Raw genomic sequence first — 21,564 nt, 5'->3', positions numbered from 1 at the left:
TACAGAGATTAACATAGCGCCTCCTCATTAATAATACAAACGAACTTACAATCACCACGCATTTAAATGTTGTCACAGTGCTGCTAGGAACTAAATTAGCACGCTTGATACTGCAAAGTAATATGATAGTGTTCCTTTTATCTGATCTTATTTATTTATTTGTAAAAAGCATAAATCGAACCGTTTGAAATAAAGTGAAGCAACATTTCTTTCCCAAGCTATCTTTTGATTCAACATCAAACAAGCAATTTACTATAGGTAGAGTACCTTCAATATCTTGTTCTAATCCAAATATGACCTGACAACATGCTATTAAATTTACTAGTAGCAGATTATATAGTATGGCCATTAACGAAACAGACCTCAAGGCCAATTATATCAATCCTCTCCTTCATAACATTCATTAACAAAGATCTTAATCTTTTGAAATGGCCTGAGGCCAACCATCATGATAGAACTTATAGAACCACAAGACGACAAGCAGCAATGCCATCATTTATGCAATTGATCAAGATAAACTCGCCACTCCTTCGGGTTTGCTGAGGTCAAATCCCATGGCTATTCCATGAAAAAATATGTTATGTACAATCTATACCAACTTATGCAATTCGCAAAAGCCATCATCAATCAATATATTCTTAAATATGTCAACCCTTGTTGGTGACAAAGTCTACTGTACATATGAATTATTTAATTTCTCGTTCTTTAAGAGATCTTTTCAATTAAAAACGTATATTAAAAGCCAATAAAGAAATTTATACCATCAGGGCTATGGTTCTGATACGTGCATCATATTAACTAGGAATAGTCCCGTCATTACAGAGATAGTAATCAATTTTCGTTTTCCGTCAAGTCGAGCAATTGTAATTCGCTTAATCTTAACAAAGTTCTCAATACGCGAAGCAATATTTCACTTTGCGGCTAAATTTGATATTCCAAACCATGAAGGGGAAGGGTGCAAAAATGCAAAAAAAAGGTAAAGAGAATAAGGAATGTGTTGGTAAATATTTGGCTGAGATACACAATCAACGTAGCCATGCTGCATAAATCATGAATTTAATTTATATAGTTTTTTTAAAAACGTTTCAGGCACCTCCTTGCTTTACACTTCTTTAATAAAATCATATTGCTGTAAGCTTACTTTTTTTTCAATATCATCTTTCATGCGAAAAAAAATAGAAAGAGATAGAGAAAGCTCAGAATTATGCACAAATAGTTTATTTACTAAAGTAACACGCACATTTTATTAACAGTCATTTTTAATATGGCAAAAAATCAACTACTGTCTGTTTTCTTTTTGATATAGCGCTAAGCTATAGAATAATAGAATAAAATGATAAATCAAGGAAATATGATAATTAAAAGCCAAAAGATGTAGAAAAAAATATGAAAGCAAGACACATTATGGTTAATTACAACCTACTAAATAGATGTCGAATCAGTATTAATATAGTTTTGATAGTAATGTACTTTGCTTCAAGGTCATCCACATGTTTGTCAGATTCAATCTTACCATTAAGCTTATTTCATGCATAAATGGTGCGGCGAGTAGCCTATGAATCTTAATATAGTGATATAGTACTTAGTAAGCATGCATTAAATTATATAATAACCACATGTATCTCATTTCATTAAGCAAAGCAATAGCAGCAAATAATCCATTTAAATCAAACCTGTATATAAAAAATAGTAGAATGTGTGATATAAACATATGCTAATGATCATTCTATAAATGTAAAAGAATGCCTAGCATTTATATAAATGCTATTAAATCCCCCCCTTTTTTTTCTCTGTTATAAAATACTTGATGTTGCTTTCTTTCCATTAAGAAAGAAGGAGGGGTAAAGCCAAGTGTGCACAAAAATAGGAGCAGCATAATATCTTTTTCTGAAGTATATAAATGAAATATACGTTGTATTAGTGTCCGCAAGGTATAAGTTGATCGCAATTTCAGCAAATTTAGCACATACATACAAGGAAAAAAAACGAGAAAAGCAAAAATGCTTTACTGGCCAAGGTCTTTTTTCTTTCAGGAAAAGAATTTATTTAAAGAGGGAAAAGTGAGAAAGAGGAGTAAGTTCACAGTATAGGCCACTGCTTGCAACTCTTTTCAAGGCCCAATAGAGTAATAATGTATAAATATTATGTGAAATGGGAAATAGAAGTAGGTTCAAAATTCTAGTGTGTTTGTATGTTAAAGATACAATTCTTGTGGTAAAGAAGCGTTTTTTTGTTAGAATGATTAGAATTAGCTATTTATACTTTTTTTTAAACTGTTTTTTATTAGATGCGTAGTGTAACTTAGTTTTTAATACTAACTCAGAGGCGATTGCAGGCGTATGAGTAAAAAGTATAAAATAAAATACAATTAAAAGTGATAACAGTTCATATAAAATAAAAGGAGGAGAGAAAAAAAAAGGTTATATTACATTTTTTAACTTTTTGCATTTTCAAACCAGCAGTAAATTTAGGCCGCAATACCTCAACTGTTTCAAAGAAATGTTTAAAATACCAATACAATAGCTGTCGACATTTCGATCAAGCATTTTACTGACTTTGATAGTCTTGCCGCCCAAGGCAAAATAATTACACAAGACCTCTGAGTGTGTCGCAGTTGATGCAAAGTTGATTTCAATATAGTTATCGTTTTTTCCAATGTGTCGCTGGCGAAGTCTAATGCCAGCTGAAAATTGTTCCTGAAGAATAACATTTAAACTTTTTGCTTTAAAATTAGTTCTAACAAATTGAGATGTTGAAATGATAATGGAGTAAGGATCAATGCCCTCCAAGAAAACAGCATCACTGGTATTGGTAGGTAGATCGAAAGCTTCGCTTTTTTGTTGCTTCAAGGTTTGAGTACATGCTTTATGTTTAAATGGAGCGTTGTTGGGATTGTGGCAGGAGTCAGTGATCTCACAAGGGTTGTCACTGGTTACGTTACAAATAGGGCATTTATTAATAGCGGAAAGAGCCATGTTCTTGACCAAATAGATGAACGAAAGGACACATAAGCACTGTCAGCCAGATTTCTGTTCCTGAGTTGATTTGCCATGTCTTGTAAAAGACAAACATGGACCTCATCATCTCTTTTCCATTCAGATTTCCGTGAGTATCCTATAATATGATTATCATAAGGTAGGTATATCGACATGTTTGATGAGATAACCATTATAATAATTCGGATACAGTTGATCCAATAAATTATGTCGTCCGGGCCGAACAAAATGTCGCCCAATCAGAAATAGAAGGCCGCTCTCACAGGAGCAAAATGTCGTCCAATCAGAAATAAGTTTTCGCTGCCATAGGAATAAAATGTCGCCTCTTAGTTTTTCTGAGAAAGCTTTTGATTACTTTTTTCTTATAATATCTATTGTAGCCTTACGAGATGAAAAACTCTTTTTTTATGAAGATGGATCAACTGTATAAAGAAAATAAAAAGAACTTGCTTCTAAAAGAAAGCATGAAATTGCTTTTAAATCTCAGCCAAAAAGTGTTCAAAGGATAACTCTTTGCTATACCTTATATCTACTCGATGGAAATTTATAGCTTGACTTATCCTACAATCGCTTAGAATGATGCACATTACAACTGTAGCAATCAAACAGATGTAGGTAGTACAACCATATCCGTCCATTTTCGGCACTTCCTCGAAATTTAACATATATCAAGGACATGGGCTATCGATTATTGAACTTGTGAACACGGACATACATCTGTCTTATTGAAAAAAGGAAATTCTTAACTCGTAGGCTAATGTATTGGAATCTTTGGTTTTTCAAATGGTAGTTGCTTGCGTAGCTGGGCCAGGGACTGAACTGGTTCAACAAAATCCTCTAAGAGTAAGAAGATGTGATCCTAATTCTACACTTTTTACACTTGTTAAAAAAGAATTCTTTTCATTATATTTACCTATGAGAAAGAGGAATCATAGTCATATTCCATTCTCTCAGTCTCTCTCTCACTGAGATAATGAGTATCCAATAGAATCGTTTTTTAATTTAAGAATTACTCTTTCTCCCTTTCACTGAATATTCTTCACTTCAATATGGTCCGTCAGATTTCAAAAGCAATTTTAGTTGCTTCCGGTGTAATAACTGGATTAGCAACTATAGCTATTATATCTTACTTTAGACAATCTCATGAACGACAAGAGAACTCAAATAGACTAAGACGCTCACGACATATGCGAAGAAGACGAAACAATACAGAAGAAGCGGGTAAACCTCTGTCATTGTTTAAGGAATGGGGCGACGATGACAATAGGAATCTACTGAACCTTTTACATGCTATTTCAGAAAACCAATCCCGAAAAGGTAAGAGATGCATGATACACATATCTATCAAATTCACACTGGTACCTCTATTTTTGAGTGTAGAAGGATACATACATCGTAAGTAATTGACACACGTGTATTTTGGACGAATCTAATCTTTTATTGAGGTGGAATTACTTGCAATAAATGCAGCGTATCGCCCATTCGAGGGACACGGTACAAGTGCGCTAATTGTGTCGACTTTGATTTATGCGAAATGTGTGAAGGATCTAATAGTCATATCAATACCCACGTCTTTCTAAAGATTCGAATACCCATTCCACCATTAGCTAATCCACGAAGTGCACTATTACCATCCTTTTATCCTGGTAAACTTCACAGCAAGGCTCCGTTATCTTTGGAAAAATACAAAGAGCTACAGAATTCATCACACTGTAAGACTACGAACATATTGGTGTATTATATAATTAACTGATACACATTTGTGGATATAGTTGATCAAATAGAATTAGAAGCACTATATGAACAATTCAAGACCCTTTCTACAGTGGATACAGAAGAAGGAGGAATCGACCGAGAGACATTTGAACAGTGCCTTGGTCCTTTAGGATTAGAAAAGAATTTGATCACAGAAAGGATATTTGCTTTCTTCGATCAAGACAGTGATGGAATTATTAGTTTTCCTGAAATTGTGCATGGCCTAAGTATACTCTGTAAAGGAAATTTAGATGAAAAGATTGAATGTAAGAAGGAAAACAAGAGGAGGAGTAAGTGATGCTGATCATTCTCTATAGATGCCTTCAAAGGCTACGACTTGGATAATGATGGATATATATCCAGAGATGAACTTTATAGAATGTACAAATCTTACTTTTATTTATCGATGGAGCTTGTCCGAGATGTAGTAAGCGCAATGGAAGATGAAATGATGGATTCTTTTGAATTTTCAGCGTCACAACCAGTAAGCGCTGCATTCAATGTAGCCATGCCTTCTACCTCTTCAGACAGACAGCAGAGTGAGAGTGAAAATGATGGGTCTATTGATGATAATGAAGCTGGACCTTCAACCAAAAAGAGAAAGTATCCCTTAAAAGAAGATCACTTTCTAAGACAGTACGCACTTGAGGCAGAACAAGCTAGAGTGATTGCTAATGCATCTGAGGCACAAGTAGATGATATGACAGCAGATGCTCTTCGCACGGATAGTCAAAAATTACTTTTATCAAAAGACGATCTAAAAAGCAAACAAAAGAATGGAAAGAAGGTGTGGGAAGAGAAGTTCCCAATCATGGAGACAATGACACAAGGAGCCATTAATGAAATGGTTGATAAGACATTCAAAAGCATCAAGACAGAAAGAGATGGCTATATTAACTTTGAAGAATTTAAACAGTGCGTTCAAACTGATTCAAGTATTGTGAGCTGGTTTGAAGCATTGGGTACAGTCTTTTAGAATAAATGGATCTTTTAGCGAATACCACATGATCCTATAGGATATATAAGAAACTGTTGACTCTTCTTTACTCTTCCTGAAGCTCTATATTCTATCATATAGCCATTTTATAGTCAGACGCTTTGATCTATAAAGGTGTAAATGCTCTTTAAATAAACAAAGGACACATGATCAACTAACTAAGGATACACGGACGCTTTTTTATATATGAATGTAAAAAAAAGAAGATATCATCTTCACATCTTAAAACGATGTACATTTCCGATAGTATTATCTACGGAAAGTATATAATTATGTATATTATAGTCAAGTAATACTTTACAGCCCAATATAACATTCTTTAAAAACTCATAAGAAACATTTTAATAATCAAAAAATCAGCCACGAAAAAATCATAATGGCCAAGTCCTTACTTCTGTTTTTTATCCTTGGGAGCTCTGTAGATCGCCAAGGTATAGGGTGCTTAGTCTTATCAACCGACTGTTTGCCTTGACACTGCTCCCGTTGATCCGCGACAACTTTGCGAGCCAAGTTTGCCGCATATGATGAAGTATATTTACGGATAACTCGTGACACCAGAAGAGCAACTTTGTGGACAGAGCCGGCGATTCAGAAGTGACAACGGCTAAATCTTCTTGATAAGATTGTGAATACCGATGTAGTCCGCTATTGATTCCAGCTCATTCAACATGAAAGGAAAGATCAAATAAAGCGACCTAAAAATCATTCAGAATAACAATAACTTCTTTTATTTTGTTTGACTTACAAAATTCGCATGTCACTGGCGTTACCTTGGTGCTTTTCCAAGTGGCAGAACATCTTCCAGATCTTCTTTAGTTCGGAAACGACGTCGAACTCCTTAAGTACCCACTAAAAGGCAAGAAGACGTTAGTGAAAAGAGAAAAATAAAGTTATCTAGCTTAGAGTCACTAGACACGATAGTCAAGCCTGGGTGTTTTCCATTGTATGCAGCGTGTTCCTCTGCTCATGGTAAGTGCCGCTGCAAAAAGGGCCGCTCAATTCTGGACCTGACTTCTTGTATTTGGATTAAAACATTAGAGTCAACAGACAACATTTAGTAGTAGGGTGAAAGAAAAAAACAACTAATAAATGAGGATACGACGTGAATGTTATATTGAGAAGCGACGGCTACAAATATTCGAAGTTGTCTATAGGATAAAACTCAATAAATAGATGCATGATCAATGTAAACACGATAGATCGGTCAGTGTATTTGTGAGCTAATAATAAATACACCCAGGGCACTTCTTTATGAAGCTTCATATCCCCTTTGTAACAGTACCTTAAGTCTAGAAATGCCTCTGCATACAATAAGATATGACACCATGCAATATAATACCATACAGTTATCAAAGAGAAAAAGAAATGACCTAGATACTATTCAAAAGAGAAAAAGGGTCTGTCAGGAAGATACAGTCTCTTGGTCTGGCTTAAAGTCGGATTGCACCTTTATTGATGACACTAGCTTCAATGACAATGTGATTCAAGGACGAATGTGGCCAAAGAAAGGAGAAAACTACATCAGTGGCAACTAAGATAGCATAGGTCTACAGTATGATTCTCCCAGTTACATCTTATCAAGGAACAAAGAGCGTGAATCAAAGATTGCCAGAGACGGCACTACTAGTAAAACTCTCAAGATGTTTTCAAGAAAAATTGCAGATATGCTTAACAGAACGGACACTGCAGATCATTTGTTCATTTTTGATATGTTTAAGTGAAGAAACCGTTCTTTACGACGACCTTTTAAACTACTCTTTTGAGTGGCCTAAACTGGGAAATATGTGACAGTTTGATACCAGAAAGTTGATAGGCTTGATACTGAGACTGGCGCTGCTTTACATAACATTCATTGACTTTATTTTCTCTTAGCGCAGAATCTTTGGATAGGAAAAAGGCAGTTGTTCATTTTCTGTTTTTCAGTGTAGTAATTGAGGTGGAGCTAAGGCTTTTTTTTTTTGGAAAAAATAAACTCAGAGACCAAATGGGTGTAACATTCAAGGGAAAGACACAAGTTAATTAGGTCTCCTATATTTTTCACTCGACTTAATGTGTACTTCTTTCCTTTTTCTTTTTTCTATTTTTCTATTTACCCAATCCTCTCCTTTGAAAATACCTCTGAATGGACTCTTTAAAAACATCCAGCAAGCCAACCATAGCATCCAGAAGACAATTCATGGCCACTCAGCGGCCCCTTTCGGTATTATCCATCAATACGAGCCACAGTGACATTACTCGAAGAAACAGCGCATCCTTAATTCATCGCCCAAATTCAACTGTACACAGCATGAGCCATGAGGAACTGACATCCAAGATTGCAGATAGTTTCCAAGAGTTTTCAAACATGCTTTCACAGTTATCATCATGCAAGTCAAACATTGCTCCGTCGCCAATGACTCCTCCTCTCGTTCCACCTGTGGCTCATCCCAAGAGTGCCCCACGAAAGCAAGTATGTAACCATGCGGAACCACCTTTGTCTCCGCCTACCACTATCATTGGTCAGAATCAAAGCAAGGGCCAACTCAAGGGTAAAGTGAGAGCGAAAGAAACGCTGCGAAAAGAAGAGAATGACAGTAATAAAAGCAATAATGGTAACAACAACATCGTCAGTAGCAATAGTAGCAGTAGTACTAGCGGTATCGGAAGTCATAATAACAATAATGAAGACCCGACATGCTTTGAAAAGGTGAATGTACTATTATTAAATGGAATGCATAATGTAGAAAGCGAGCAACCGTGTCATGTTATTGCCAAGTGTTTAACCATTGCTAGCAGCAACGGACGGGCAGATATACTTGAAAAGATGCTTGAACGCAACGTCGACTTAAACTGCACAGACAATGAAACATCCGGCATCACTCCGCTCATGTATGCAGCCTATTTTGGAAGAATTAATTGCCTACATCTGTTGCTGCAGCACTCCTCGATCGAGGTGAATAAACAGGATAAGAGTAATACAAGAGCCCTACTTTTAAAAAAGCGAAACACTGAATGAAGCTTTCCATTTTTAGACGGCTGGACTGCCCTGACGTGGGCTGTAAGCGGAAGCCAAGCTGAAGCTGTACAGCTGCTATTACAACACGGTGCAAAGGCAATAAAGACAAAAAGTGGGAGGTCGCTCTTGGAGTTCCCAACCTGTGAGGCTATAAAAGACCTCATTGGTTCTCCGCCTCCTGCAGCCAAGATCACTGAACATCCTCCGATTGAGCAGAAGAAAGTCGACAATCAAGCAGAATCGACAGAGATAGACCTTTATTACCAAACACCTGTTGATGGTTACAATCATTTCGCAAACTTTTCGCCCAAGCTATCCAGTCAAGAAAAGGACATAGATGTGATTCAAGACAACGATGGGTGGGAGTCATCCGTGCTTAAATCAACAGTGACATTCGACTGGAGTCGCTGCTTACCTGACCAGATGCTTGTTTTCACTGGTGCCCAGGTACCTTTGATTATGGACCAAGTCTTTGGTGTCACAAGTGATACCATCCGGTCCCTTTCTCGTCAACACTCACTCAGCAACGAACTATGGGCACCTGCCAACACGTTGTTTTTATGCGCCCGGTTTGCGCATTACTGCTCCAGTCGTGAGTTGCTCTCCTCACTTTTGGATGCGGCGACAAACAGATTGTCAAAGGTGACAAAGGTAAAAATAGGACAGGAAAGCCCCCTTGCTTATAGTAGACTCATACACTGTATATATATAGAGTGCAAGTCGCGATACCCACAGCCTGTGTTTCTGGATAGCCAATACCTGTCAACTTGTCAGCTATTTGAAGAAAGACACGGGTCTGTCCATCGTCACAGAGGACACTCAAGAAGTATTTTCCAAGTCCATTGCTGAGGCATATACCCTCTTTGTAACAGAATCTCAAAAGATGATGGAAAAGATGCTTGTGCCTACACTGATGGAATATGATCCTATTCAAGAATACGTTGAATACGCTGACGACTGGCAGAGATTTTTCTTTCGAAGGAATAGCAGCAGCACAATCACTGTAGAGCCTACGAATCAAGCATCCCCTCAGACCATGACACATCTACTAGGCCACCTGCAATACGTACTTCAATCGTACCACGTTCCAGCTGCTATTGTCATTCAAGCCATGGCACAGTTCTTTTATTATCTATCTTGCGAACTGTTTAATCGAATATTAAGTAATCGAAAGTACCTCTGTCGCTCAAAGGCGCTTCAAATACGACTCAATCTGTCCACGCTGGAAGAATGGGTGAGGGATCATAAGCTGCCATCAAGTTTGAACCATGCTTTTGATCCTGTCGTGCAGCTTTTGCAGCTACTGCAGTGCTTGACACAGATGACAGATATAGAAACATTCACATCAACAGTAAGTACATTTGACAAACTCAACCCCTTGCAAGTCAAAAGGTGTGTGCAAAAGTACCGGTACGAGGTCAATGAACCTAAACTCCCAGAGTGTATTGAGCAACTTGCGGTTCAGATGGCTGCTTCCTTGCCAGAGAACAAGAGCAGAAGAAGTTTAAACCTGAGTGATAGTAAGCGGTCAAGTATATCAAGTTTAAACTCTCTCATCACACCCAAGAGCAAGAGAGCTTCTATATCAGAGCTGGAAGATGACGATCTGGATGCTGACGAGGAAGAAGGTGAGACACGGAATTCAAAGTACCTCTTGCCGTTTTCTGTCTTTAGTACAACCGCATTATTGCAGAATTGGACAGAAGAAAAACAGAAACGGTTGGTGCATCATAGTTATTCAGAGGCAATTTATCGAGAAATCAAGCTGAAAAAATTGGAGACGCTTGACTTGCTGGATAAAATAATGCCTTCGCTTCCTGATGAATGGTTATCGAGTCTTGATAGAAAGCTACGTAGAATGTCAGCAAAGTAAACGTATGTGTGTGTTTTTATAGTGTAAATTTTTCTTTGTATTTGTAAAACTATGTATGTGTATACAAATCGAGCTTTGTATTGTCTGATATACAACAACAACTTCAACATAAACTGTGATCAATAAATAAAATCATGACGCTGTTTATTAATCATTCAATGTCATCATAATTGTGATAACTACTCTCTTCCAGTTTAAGGCCCATTGCTGCTACAATATCCTGTGCCTTGTAGATATTACTCAAGTATTCTATATCATTTTGTCCATTGATGCCTCGAATTTTTTGATTCTTGCTAATGATATATTCTAGATCATATAAACGTGAAGATGGGGAATAGGAGGATGCTCTTTTAGGCTCAGTCACTCTTGACGTCAAAAATGGTTTTGCTTTAGGTGTCACAATTTTGGCTGTTGTGTCGATACCTGAGACGGCAAGCACAGGTAAATAAGGATGTGCCTGGAGTCACGTATTAATTTTAAAGCTAATTATTATTTTTTATACTGTTACCTTGGCCACATTCACTACTTCATCATCTGCTTTCAACACTTGTACAATCTTTGCAGTCTTTTTATCCCATATGAATAATAATCCATCGTCGCTTCCAGATACGATGTATTCATCGGATTGTCCGAAAAAGTCAACCTCTTTCACGGTCTATAAATATAAAGTGTCAAAGAAGATGTATTTCATATTAGTTTTTGGTCCTACTTCTATATTACGATGACCCGTGAATTTCTTTCTGTGCGGAACAATACTAGCCTCTGGGTAAATATTCTTGTCTGTGTTTCCTGCACCAAGATCCAAATCATCCGGAAAGAAGTGGTTAAGAATAAATCCATGAATGGCCAATCGATGTATAGCAAATTCCGAAGAATCAGCTTCCAAGATATCATCATCTGTTAAATCATAGTCACTGTATATATTTATCGTCTCATCGTCGTTTTGCTCATCATCGCTTGAAGAATCATCATCACTGTCATCTTCATCTGTCGTGCCATGAGCATTATCATCATCATCAACGATCATTCGCGTATCATCTTCATAGTCGTCTTTTTTGTATACTGACAAATCAATGTCAGCGTCTATTACCATATACCGTAAATACTCCCAATGAATCTCCACAGGATCGCTCATGCTGGTTAAGCTTCCTGCTGTTCGACACATTTCGAGTATTTCATGACGAAATGAATTGAGCCAGCTTGAGCATTCTATCTCACGTACCATCGTGAACGCAAGGTCTTTCCTACTAGCATAGTCACTTAATCCTAGTGCAGAGAAAGTGCGACATGCCCTTTGATGGATCAGTCTTGCTTGATGCAGGAATAGTCTTCGATGAGGACAATTTTGGAAGGAGAGCAAGAGACAACCTGCATAAAAATATCCTATAGCTAAACCAAATTGGCCTTTCCATGTGTGTGAGGCAATACGCTTTGCCTGTGCTAGTTCTTCTTTTGCCAATAAAAAGTCGCGATTGGTAAAATCTTCAAGGGTTCTATTCGTAAACGCAACGGTCGATACATCGTCCCTTATGACATGGTCGGGTGAATTGTCTATCAATTTTCTTATACGCGTTAATGCCGAAATCATCAATGCACTCACTTCGACTAGCTTGCACTCCTCTATTAACTTGTCCTTGTACGGCACTTTTTCGCTAGTGCAATTTGAAAGCTGTAGATGATCTCGTACGGCGTGATGTAGTAGCTTTTTACTTGACTTGATCGTCTCTGTATATGGCTTTGTTTTGAACGTGTTTAATAAACTGTTCCATTCTGTACTTCTCATTCTTCTTCTTCGTTCATATTCATCCATAAACTGTCTTGATGTTCTCAGCATAGTGCGACTTCTCAGATTACGTGGTTCAATCAAAGATTCAAATGTTGAGTTTCTGGATAAAGGTTCCAGCGGCGAATCATTGATATTGAATAGATAAACCCCATCAGATGACCAACTTCCTAATAACTGTAAAATAAAAAAAAAAGTAAATATGGGGACTCATACAATAGATCCAATCTATATATATACTTCATAACCATTATAATCGCTAAACCGGACAGCAGTAACATGTTTCCCTTTCCTTCTAAAGATATCAGACGTTGATGTAAATTTCTTGACGCATTCTACTGTTGGTGCATCAGTTCTGGAGGGCATTCTTCTATCATGAAGATAAATATATTCGTTTTGACCAGCAACTGCAAAATAATGTGGGTTCAATTGGTTAATCGAAATGGTATTTAGATCCAGTTTGTATTTTCGATAATCAACGAGTGGCTTTGGACAGCCACGGGAAACACCCGGGCCATGGGGTCTTGGTATCTGTCTCGTTGGTACTCTCTGCGCTGTCATAAACGAACGAACACTGTGATTTGAACAGATGTGAGGTTCACGAAGGTCAAAGTGTCTTACTGTGCCTATAATAGAAAAAAAGCAATCAGATCTCTATGGATATAAGGTTTAATCTTTGGATTACCATCTTGAGAACAAGTTAGAAATTCATTGGGGTTATTCTTAAAGATAGCCAATCGTCGAACTTGATCTTCGTGACATACATACATATTCGTTAAAGGAGCTTCTTTGGCACAATCAAATATCCTCACTTCTGAATCGCCTGCTCCGGATATGATGATACGATCTGATGTATTCGGCATAAAGTAAGCGGAGAATATGTTTGCGGAGTGACCTGCGTATAGAATAAGTAGAGATGCTACGAAATAAAAAGTGTGTAAATATTACCAGATTGAATAGAACATTGAAGAGAAAAGTTATTGTAAGCATTATAAATGTTCAATCTGGTATCATCTGAACCAGATAATAGAAACTCGCCAGAAGAAGACCAACTAGAGAAAGTTAGACATCATTCATAGAAACAAATGATCACTTTACTCTAGAGTATTTATGCATCCTGCGTGCCCTTCCAATGTTTTCTCTATTGTTAATTGTGACATGACAGAGTTATCACTGTATGCGCTATTGGCTGATGTCATCATATTAACAATGCATTATAAATATAAAGTCAATATATTCTTACTTAATCTTCTCTTATATCTGTTCATCAACGCTGTGTTTCCTCCACTGCATCTTCTTTCTCTTAGATTTTGGTATAAGCTATCCTTCATTTTATTTAGTTGTCTTCAATAAATTTATAAAAAAAAAAGAAAGAGAAAGAAAAGAGAGAATAAAAAAAAACGTAAGAGAAGGAAAAAAGTATTGGCTTTCGGTTCTTTTTTTTTTTATGTAAGGAGACAAAGCTAGAAGTTTATTGTGTGACGATCAAGTCAAGTCACTGATATGATTTTGGGTTTTAGACATGACTGATTCTGTTATGCTTGCTCTTTATGACAAAAGGACAGAGAAACTGTCCTGAGAGAGGCTCACCATCAAAAGCTAATATCTTTAATGTATAAGAAGCGGAACCAAAGATAGCCAATGATGGGCCACAATCAACAAAGCAAGAAAGTCCAAGTTAAATATTGATTGATAAAGTGTGATTAGGAGTATATATTTGAATGAATTAATATGACACCAGGAATATCGTAAAAGATCCATTTAGTTGAAGATGAAGAACAATGTGACGGCTGTGCGGACGGGTTGCACAAAGAACTTCATTATCGCTTAATAGCAAATACGCGATTTGAACTGGGGAGTCAGTAGGTTCAAAAGATTGTAAAAGCTAAAGTAGCCTAAGACATATAAAAGTCAGGTGAAAAAAAAAAAAGTTGCGAGACTAACCAACTACACTCTGCAGGAATGAAAGGTCGCAAAAGGAAAATAGACAGGAGAATCTTGTTTTCACGGATCAGTAAAAAAGAGAAAAGAGAAATGCTGTTATGACGATGGCTTATAGTGTGTTCATCGTTTTTGATGCTGTTATCAAGGTGTGTGTGTGTGGTAAGTGGTAAAAGAGTCCCATTGACTGCTTTGGCATATAAGCTGAGAATTAAATAACTGCGGTTAAAACTTTATCGTTCGAGGCCTATGAAGGTATTCATCAAATGGAGCAATAGAGCGAATCAGACAGAGTAAGATGGATGTGTCCAAGGTCGCTATTAGAAAATTTGACATGTTGGCGGATAGTTACAGGAAATCAAATGGCTGTAGGACAGCATTCAAAGTCACGCTTTATGCAGCCTAATGGCTTTACCATGAGTGATATCAAAGTAAGCAAGACATGAAATTATTCTATAATAAAAAAAGAGAAAAAAGTACAGATTGTGAAAGTCTTGCTGCTATTATTATTATTATTATTATTATTAGAAATAAATGCCTAAATATGCAATCTTCTTAATCTTTGTTATAATGAAAAGGTAGAAATCATACGAGTATGACAACATAAAGAGAGTAACAATATGCCTTTTAACAAATGTCTCTTTGTCCAGGTTAGCTCAAATAAAACAGTTGGATTAAAGGAAGAAAGAGAGTACTTTTTTTTATCACAGCCAGAAAAAAAAAAAAGAGAGGAATTCAAAAAGCCGATCAAAGCCAGCCTTTTTTTTTTTTCTCTTTTCTTTAGTCTCAAGCAAAATGCCAAAATACTATTGTGGTAAGTTCAAGTTGAATATTAACCTACTTGTTTTAACCTTTTCTTTCTTTCTTTCTCTTTCTTAATAGAATATTGCGACATTTTCTTGACTCACGACAGCTGTAGAGTATATATACATTATGTTTAATTGACACTTGAATTAATTTGTACATGTTAGCATCTGTCAGAAAAGCACATAATGCAGGAAAAAACCACATTTTAAACGTTAGAAACTATTATGCTGGTATTATCAATATAACCACTCTTTGATACACCCATACGATTAATATATATTATAGAGATCAGTCAGGATAAAGCACAGGCTATTATTGATGAGATCACTAGAGCTTATGAAAACGCATCAGCAGGTAGATAAAAAAAAGAATAACAAAAGAAATTGTAGATTACTCACAAAACAATAGTATTGCCCCCTCAATATGCTGGATATCCTCAATATGGAACACCATGTAAGATACAAAAGGATGAAGTGTGTTTTGATCAATATGTAACTAATATGTATATAGTTGGACCACCTGGACTTATTAATAGACCACCTCCACCTCATATGATGCCTAGACCTGGATTCCCTTTCCCGCCTCCACCAGGGCAATTTATGCCACCACCACCCGGGTTCCGTCCTCCTCCAGGTAAATAAAAGAGGATTACGCGTTCTTTAGCCGTTATTGATCCCATATGTATAGGTCAAAGACCTCCCGGTCCACCTCCACCTGGTATGTTTCCAAATGGTATGCCACCACCTCCACCTGGCTTCTATCCTCCTGGACAAGCACCATTACCACCTCCAGGGCAACAGCAACATCAACAACATCAATTACCTCCAGCATCGACAACTTGATGATAATAAAGTGCATTTGATTTTCCCTTTTATTTTAATCCACGTGTCCGTTCTAATCTGAGGCAGAAAAAAAATAACAGTTTCTACACTTTTCTTTTTTTTTCTTTTTTTCTCTCCTTTGAGTATCAAAATGGGGTCATTCTTTTCAAAAGAAAAGGTAAAAATATACTTAAACACAATAAAGAGAGAATAGGAGTTGTTAAAGTGCTTATAGACAGATTCCAAGGATTATGAAAAAATCCTGTCTGAACTAGACAATAAAATTCAGAAAGCAGAATCAAGACTGTCAGAGATTAAAATACGACAGAGAAGGACAAGCTTCATGTGGATAATCTATTCACTCATCATTTGGGTGTTTTGTCTTGTTTATCTGTTTAGACGAGTGAATGATCCATTTAATAGCGCTGAAGACTATTTGATACCATCCTTACCTGTTGTCTTGTTACCTTTAGGCATCTATTATATTCGAAGAGGCTTGATTTATTTTTATGATATGAAGCAAAAGAAAGAAGAAGCAAACTTGTCAGTCCTTCGAAAAGAACAAAAAGAAAAGATTGAAGAACTCAAAAAGAAGACATCCTATTATACAACACAATCCTTAATAGAACGTTATGACGAAGTATCAAAAAAAAAGAAGATTGAGGCTACGAAAGAAAGTGGACAAGATTTACGTCAGAGAAAGCCAGGTATATACACTTTATGCATATATGCAAAGATCTTTGTTCTCATGATCTTTACTATAGTCTCTATGCCTGTCAACAGACCTATTCCTCCCCTTCAACAACAACAACAACAACAGCAACAGCAACCACAACCATATCCTCGTGCTCCTATTCCACAACAAGCTATGCAGAACTATAGTAACCAACAAAGACTTGCTCAACCTAATATTTCTCAACAGTCAAGGGTCGAGCCTCGATGGTATGATAAGTTGGTAGATGCTCTAGTGGGTGATGCAGGCCCAGAGACAAAATATGCCTTAATCTGCAACCACTGCTTTGCTCACAATGGTCTAGTCTTGCAAGAAGAATATGATACGATTCGTAAGCATTTTTCTGATACGCATATGGGTAAAGTATACTGATTATATAATAGAATATGTTTGTCCCGTCTGTAAGCAATTCAATCCTTCACGCAAGTCAAAGCAAGTCATACCCAAAAGCATCTTGGAAGAAAACGATACAGACGAAAAAGAACACAAGCCGAGTGAAAAAGAGATTGAGGATGTTATTAAACAACTTAAAAAGGAGGTTGAAGAAGATGAAAAGAAGGGATTAGATACGATTGCCTCTCGTGTGAGACACCGTCGTAGTGCGAACAGTGATGCTGATGTAACAGATAATGAGGATAAATAAAAGAATAAATATTCTCTTTTTTCTTTCTTTTATTGTTATTATTAATGACATTGAATAGACTTGTTTACTCCTAATTTGCCATTACCAAAGAAGTAATGACCAAAGCCTGCACCTAACACAGTGGCGATCATGAGATATCCATTATAGGTCATAAAGACCAACATCAGCCAAAAGCTAATTCCAACTAGAATAGCATAAATAGCTGATCGAGCCAATTCTCTCTTGTTTGATAGTCTACTTTGAATTGTTTAGTAAAAAAAAAAAATAATAATATAAAAAATACAATGCAACCTTGTATATTGCTGATAAGCATAGACCACATTCTCTTGTTCTTGTTCTTCTTCATTGGACTGACTATTACCATTTCTTTGAAACAGGGCAGATTGTTGCCAATTGCTTTCAAGAGCGGCGGCATAAGCACGTATCCATTCATAAAAGGCAGCAATAATGAAAACAGCAATGCAAGAGGTTAATAGACTCCATGGTCCTGAAATATGCCACCATTGGAATACAACACACGTATCTTCTACTTGCCAGTTAAACAGCATCTTTTGTTTTTTTATGCATGTGGTTAGCATTTAATTAAATGTAGATGAAGTAAGAAACTTACATTCATTTTACAAGTGGGGCCTGAAGGCATTTGATGTCCACCATGTCCTGAATGATCTTCCATTGTTTATTATTGAATGTTGAAGAAGGGAAAGAAAAAAACAAAATAAAAAAGTAATAAAAAATGAAAAAAACACTTTTTTATATATGAACGCTTCACGTCACTTTGTCAAGGCTTTATCCACTCGAATCCTCGATAATAGCAAAAAGGTCTCATGGTTCTCTCTCTCTTTTTGTCTTTCCCCCTTTCTTGTCATGGTGCCTTCCTCATACTTCTCTTTTTCTCTTTCTCTTTTTCATTTATTAACAATCAGAAAGATTTTATGATTGGCAGTTTACTTGCATGTGGTACATGTGTACTTTTTGTTTACTTTTTACAAGAAAGAAAAAGGCAAGGATCGTCTTCTCCCCCTTTAGAATGTATGTTGATTATAGTATACCAATGATTATTGTTATTTATTGAAAGTTAGTTCAAAATCGGAGAACTCTGTCTTTACCCATAATAAGTCTGCGGCTTTTGGTTATATCCTCCTTGATGGTACGCTTGTGGTGTGGGCGAATAGTTATCATAGGAAGGATGATAGGCATCATAGGCATTAGGTGACTGAGGTTGATAATCTACCTTGGCTTGATAATAAGGCTGATAGGCTGCATTATCATTAGGTTGGTTATGATACGAAGGATAATGAGGTGATGGAGGAGAGACAGCTTGTCCATAGTTATTGTAACTTTCGTGCTTGACAAATGTATCATTTGCTTTGGTTGCGCTAGTGTAATCGTATGTTGAATCCCTTTGTCGATTTTTATGAGTAAATAAGCTGACAAGGAAGCAAATAAAAGTCAGTATGTTGCATGCGATACCGACGCCAACCATATAGATGGCTGGACCCCATTGATGAGATACAGCTTGAACTTGCTTTTCTGTGTCAGCAAGCCCTATCCAAAATGCAGCGATAGTAATAGCTAAACCAGCAGCTCCAGTAAAGAAAGAAAGTAAACTTGCAAAGGATCCAATAAATGGAATAAGATTGTTTTGTCGATGCTTACGAATGACTAAAGTGCCTAATAATATATAATTAAAAGATCTAATCTTATTTCATAGTTGTCCTATCCATGAATATTTACAAAAGAAGGCAACAAAGGAAAGTATGACGGCTGGCATGATCAATATGATACACTTGAACAGTGTCATATTCGTGTTTGATACAGCATTCGAATAGTTAGAGAGTGCCGTCGTGGTATTAACATCATCAACGCCATTGGCTGCAAGAAATTGTCCTGCGTCTATAATAATATAGATGATAAATACATATTATTATTAAAATGGTCCAAATTAACTACCAAATGAGTAAGCTGGTGTCTTGGAAGTACAGGAGTGAGGTTGATCCATATTTTTGTAATAAAGGCATGAATTATAAACACCATATCTTATTGATCTGCCAGTCATTGATTGTTTAATTTCGACCAGATAGATCTTATTGAGAACAGATGTAGTAAAAGTGGTGCCAATATTGGCTAATAGCAATAGTACAAGTGAGCATACACTAGCTATAAATCCAATAAATCGTAAATCCATAAAGAAATAGAATTAAGAAGAAGAACAGGGGAAAAAAAGAAAAAGAATGAATCATTTATTGAGTGAGAATATTACTTGTATCACCTCAATGTGCCTGTACGACAATCGACGCCAATATCAAATCAACAAATTCACTCAGCAGTGACAACAGGTTGCCTCCTTCTTCTTCCTTGTACTCCTCGTCCATGATTCGGTGTCCATGGTCCCAAACTATCATTAGCATAGAAATCCATTGGGTAGACATCTTGCCAGTCTGCTTTACCTAGCGCAACAGATGCTTCATAAGGTGTAAGCAATGGTTTAGGGAACGCGTATCCCCAATCGATCGAGAGTCGAGGACAAGCAATTTGAATCCAACTATTTATATATTAATAAATCATATTTAAAAGGCAAGATTTGCTACTTACGCATCTACATCATCAAATTGTTCAAGTTTTCCAGGAAAGATCTCTGATAAAAGAACATTCACTGAGTCCTTGCCTTGGTCTTTAATCAGCTGTTCAAGGTATTCCAAGATTTGTGGCTTGCCCTGACGACCTAGTGTTCCCAGAATCAGACCATACTTTTTAGCCGTTTTAGCCGTTGTGATCGCGTGTTTACGAAGTGAGTGCATCTCTTGATGATCATATCTTTCACGAGTAAAGGTCTTTGCGTAAGGATTATATCTATTTAAATAGTCAGTTTTTTGATTTCAACATCTTTGATCTTTGTCTCTCTCTTTTACTGGAAGGCGGGTAAATCGGGATTATGAATCAAGATAGATTCTAGATGAAATCTTCCATCGCCAATACACACAATCGCATCCGTGTCGGTCAGTTTAGGAGATGTACAGCCCAAGATTTCGCCCGGCGAAAGTGGTTTGGATTGAGGAATGGTTACTGTGAAATCTTGTTCTAGAGATGTTTTGGATGCCTGCAGCGCAGCTGCAAATTGAATCGTGCCTACCAAGCATAGTCTTTTTCCTTTTTCGAAATTTCGCTTTACGGTATCAATAAAATGCTGTGTATCAATGCCAATATCTACAAATACGTAAAGTGTCTCTATGGTTGTAATATCTACAGGAACTAGGCAACTGTGGCCATAATGAACTAGAAAGTCGCAGCCGAGTGCACGAGCCGTATAATCATCAATACAACATGCTCCATAGGTGACATCGCCCATAATCAATGTCTCTGCGTTACAAAATCTAATAAAAAGCATACATCAATAGAGTGTTTCTCTATCTTTTCTTTTTTTCTTTTTACGTTTCCAAAATGTCTGAAATTAAACATGCAAACATCATCAATCCTTCTGGAAGCTGAAGTGCCACTATGAAAGGATAAGCTATTGTTGCTTTATTTTTTAAAAGTGTGCATATATATACCTCGCTTAGCATTAGCCTTTCGTACTCTCCATACCGTTTTATGAATTTCAAAATTATAGTTTGATGGAATCTATGCATACCTTCTTTAGAGAAAAGGAGGGAAACAACTACTCTATATGTGCAAATACCTGTTCAATAGCTTTGTTTAGTAAAGGATCTTGCAAGATTTCATCGGGAACTTGATTAGCAACACGATTCGATCGTGCTCTCGGAGCTTCTAAAGGAGAAATGCTGGTTTAATTAAAGATTGATCAACTCGAAAAACACTTTACTTGCAAATCCAACAGCTCCTTCTTCAATGGCCTCTGCATCGTTTGTTGCTTGATTTCTTTTAGCTTTGCCTACAAATCGCTTTCTAGGCTTTACTGTTGCTGACTTTTCTTCTACTGACATTTTCCTTCAAAGGGCGGGAACGGATAAAGAAAGGGAATAGATGCCGTCTCAGAATTGCATTATTAGACCGCCGGCCGTCTAAGCCACCGAGCAGACATTTTGCTCTCTATTTTTTATTTCAGTCAATGAAATGCAAAAAATGCTACAATGGCTATTATGAGGACAATATAAAATCATAAAGGCTATTGTTGACTCTAGCCTATATTGCATTGAAAGACAATAGACTTGCAACCATGTGCTTAATCATCATTTTACTGTCCTGTCAAAATACGATCTCCG

At 36.8% G+C, this 21,564-nt stretch overlaps 10 protein-coding genes across 10 annotated transcripts; 4 read left to right on the top strand and 6 right to left on the bottom strand.

The window, feature by feature from the left end:
* Positions 1–2,450: 2,450 nt before the first annotated feature.
* Positions 2,451–2,975, bottom strand: RHIMIDRAFT_239283 (uncharacterized protein; the record flags this gene model as incomplete). The annotated part of the gene is made up of 1 exon (XM_023609141.1): positions 2,451–2,975. One exon carries the CDS (start codon positions 2,973–2,975, stop codon positions 2,451–2,453), a length of 525 nt encoding a protein of 174 aa, XP_023464846.1.
* Positions 2,976–3,325: 350 nt separating this feature from the next.
* On the bottom strand, positions 3,326–3,835 carry RHIMIDRAFT_258928 (uncharacterized protein). Its single transcript, XM_023611374.1, has one exon. It carries the CDS (start codon positions 3,632–3,634, stop codon positions 3,473–3,475), a length of 162 nt encoding a protein of 53 aa, XP_023464845.1. The 5' UTR covers positions 3,635–3,835; the 3' UTR covers positions 3,326–3,472.
* On the top strand, positions 3,816–5,981 carry RHIMIDRAFT_258925 (EF-hand). Its single transcript, XM_023611373.1, has 5 exons — positions 3,816–4,313; positions 4,377–4,391; positions 4,442–4,708; positions 4,769–5,017; positions 5,069–5,981. Exons 1-5 carry the CDS (start codon positions 4,046–4,048, stop codon positions 5,725–5,727), a joined length of 1,458 nt encoding a protein of 485 aa, XP_023464844.1. The 5' UTR covers positions 3,816–4,045; the 3' UTR covers positions 5,728–5,981.
* A 1,943-nt stretch (positions 5,982–7,924) lies between these two features.
* Positions 7,925–10,616, top strand: RHIMIDRAFT_244981 (uncharacterized protein; the record flags this gene model as incomplete). Its single annotated transcript, XM_023610133.1, has 3 exons — positions 7,925–8,699; positions 8,760–9,394; positions 9,456–10,616. The coding sequence occupies 3 exons, from the start codon at positions 7,925–7,927 to the stop codon at positions 10,614–10,616; spliced, it is 2,571 nt and encodes an 856-aa protein (XP_023464843.1).
* A 151-nt stretch (positions 10,617–10,767) lies between these two features.
* RHIMIDRAFT_244980 (WD40 repeat-like protein) lies at positions 10,768–13,730 on the bottom strand (the record flags this gene model as incomplete). Its single annotated transcript, XM_023610132.1, has 9 exons — positions 10,768–11,073; positions 11,125–11,271; positions 11,326–12,576; positions 12,640–12,973; positions 13,021–13,025; positions 13,164–13,294; positions 13,348–13,451; positions 13,498–13,588; positions 13,643–13,730. 9 exons carry the CDS (start codon positions 13,728–13,730, stop codon positions 10,768–10,770), a joined length of 2,457 nt encoding a protein of 818 aa, XP_023464842.1.
* A 1,405-nt stretch (positions 13,731–15,135) lies between these two features.
* On the top strand, positions 15,136–15,509 carry RHIMIDRAFT_204661 (zf-U1-domain-containing protein; the record flags this gene model as incomplete). Its single annotated transcript, XM_023606774.1, has 4 exons — positions 15,136–15,154; positions 15,223–15,255; positions 15,312–15,377; positions 15,433–15,509. 4 exons carry the CDS (start codon positions 15,136–15,138, stop codon positions 15,507–15,509), a joined length of 195 nt encoding a protein of 64 aa, XP_023464841.1.
* Positions 15,510–16,119: 610 nt separating this feature from the next.
* On the top strand, positions 16,120–17,344 carry RHIMIDRAFT_293293 (uncharacterized protein; the record flags this gene model as incomplete). Its single annotated transcript, XM_023613971.1, has 4 exons — positions 16,120–16,146; positions 16,204–16,675; positions 16,733–17,032; positions 17,085–17,344. 4 exons carry the CDS (start codon positions 16,120–16,122, stop codon positions 17,342–17,344), a joined length of 1,059 nt encoding a protein of 352 aa, XP_023464840.1.
* Positions 17,345–17,349: 5 nt separating this feature from the next.
* Positions 17,350–18,224, bottom strand: RHIMIDRAFT_30102 (Ctr copper transporter). Its single transcript, XM_023614361.1, has 3 exons — positions 17,955–18,224; positions 17,633–17,892; positions 17,350–17,578 (listed from the first exon to the last, which is right to left on the bottom strand). Exons 1-3 carry the CDS (start codon positions 18,015–18,017, stop codon positions 17,386–17,388), a joined length of 516 nt encoding a protein of 171 aa, XP_023464839.1. The 5' UTR covers positions 18,018–18,224; the 3' UTR covers positions 17,350–17,385.
* A 222-nt stretch (positions 18,225–18,446) lies between these two features.
* On the bottom strand, positions 18,447–19,529 carry RHIMIDRAFT_239276 (uncharacterized protein; the record flags this gene model as incomplete). Its single annotated transcript, XM_023609140.1, has 3 exons — positions 18,447–19,015; positions 19,079–19,237; positions 19,295–19,529. 3 exons carry the CDS (start codon positions 19,527–19,529, stop codon positions 18,447–18,449), a joined length of 963 nt encoding a protein of 320 aa, XP_023464838.1.
* Positions 19,530–19,660: 131 nt separating this feature from the next.
* Positions 19,661–21,285, bottom strand: RHIMIDRAFT_285453 (Diphthamide biosynthesis protein 1; the record flags this gene model as incomplete). Its single annotated transcript, XM_023613280.1, has 7 exons — positions 19,661–19,886; positions 19,937–20,194; positions 20,254–20,715; positions 20,774–20,837; positions 20,893–20,962; positions 21,021–21,097; positions 21,165–21,285. 7 exons carry the CDS (start codon positions 21,283–21,285, stop codon positions 19,661–19,663), a joined length of 1,278 nt encoding a protein of 425 aa, XP_023464837.1.
* Between the last annotated feature and the right edge of the window lie 279 nt (positions 21,286–21,564).

The sequence above is a fragment of the Rhizopus microsporus genome, assembly GCF_002708625.1.
Source record: "Rhizopus microsporus ATCC 52813 unplaced genomic scaffold scaffold_12, whole genome shotgun sequence".
In the NCBI taxonomy this organism is placed as follows: Eukaryota; Fungi; Mucoromycota; class Mucoromycetes; order Mucorales; family Rhizopodaceae; genus Rhizopus; species Rhizopus microsporus.
The sequence above is the reverse complement of the archived record's forward strand: the minus strand, read 5'-3'. Positions and strand labels throughout refer to the sequence as shown.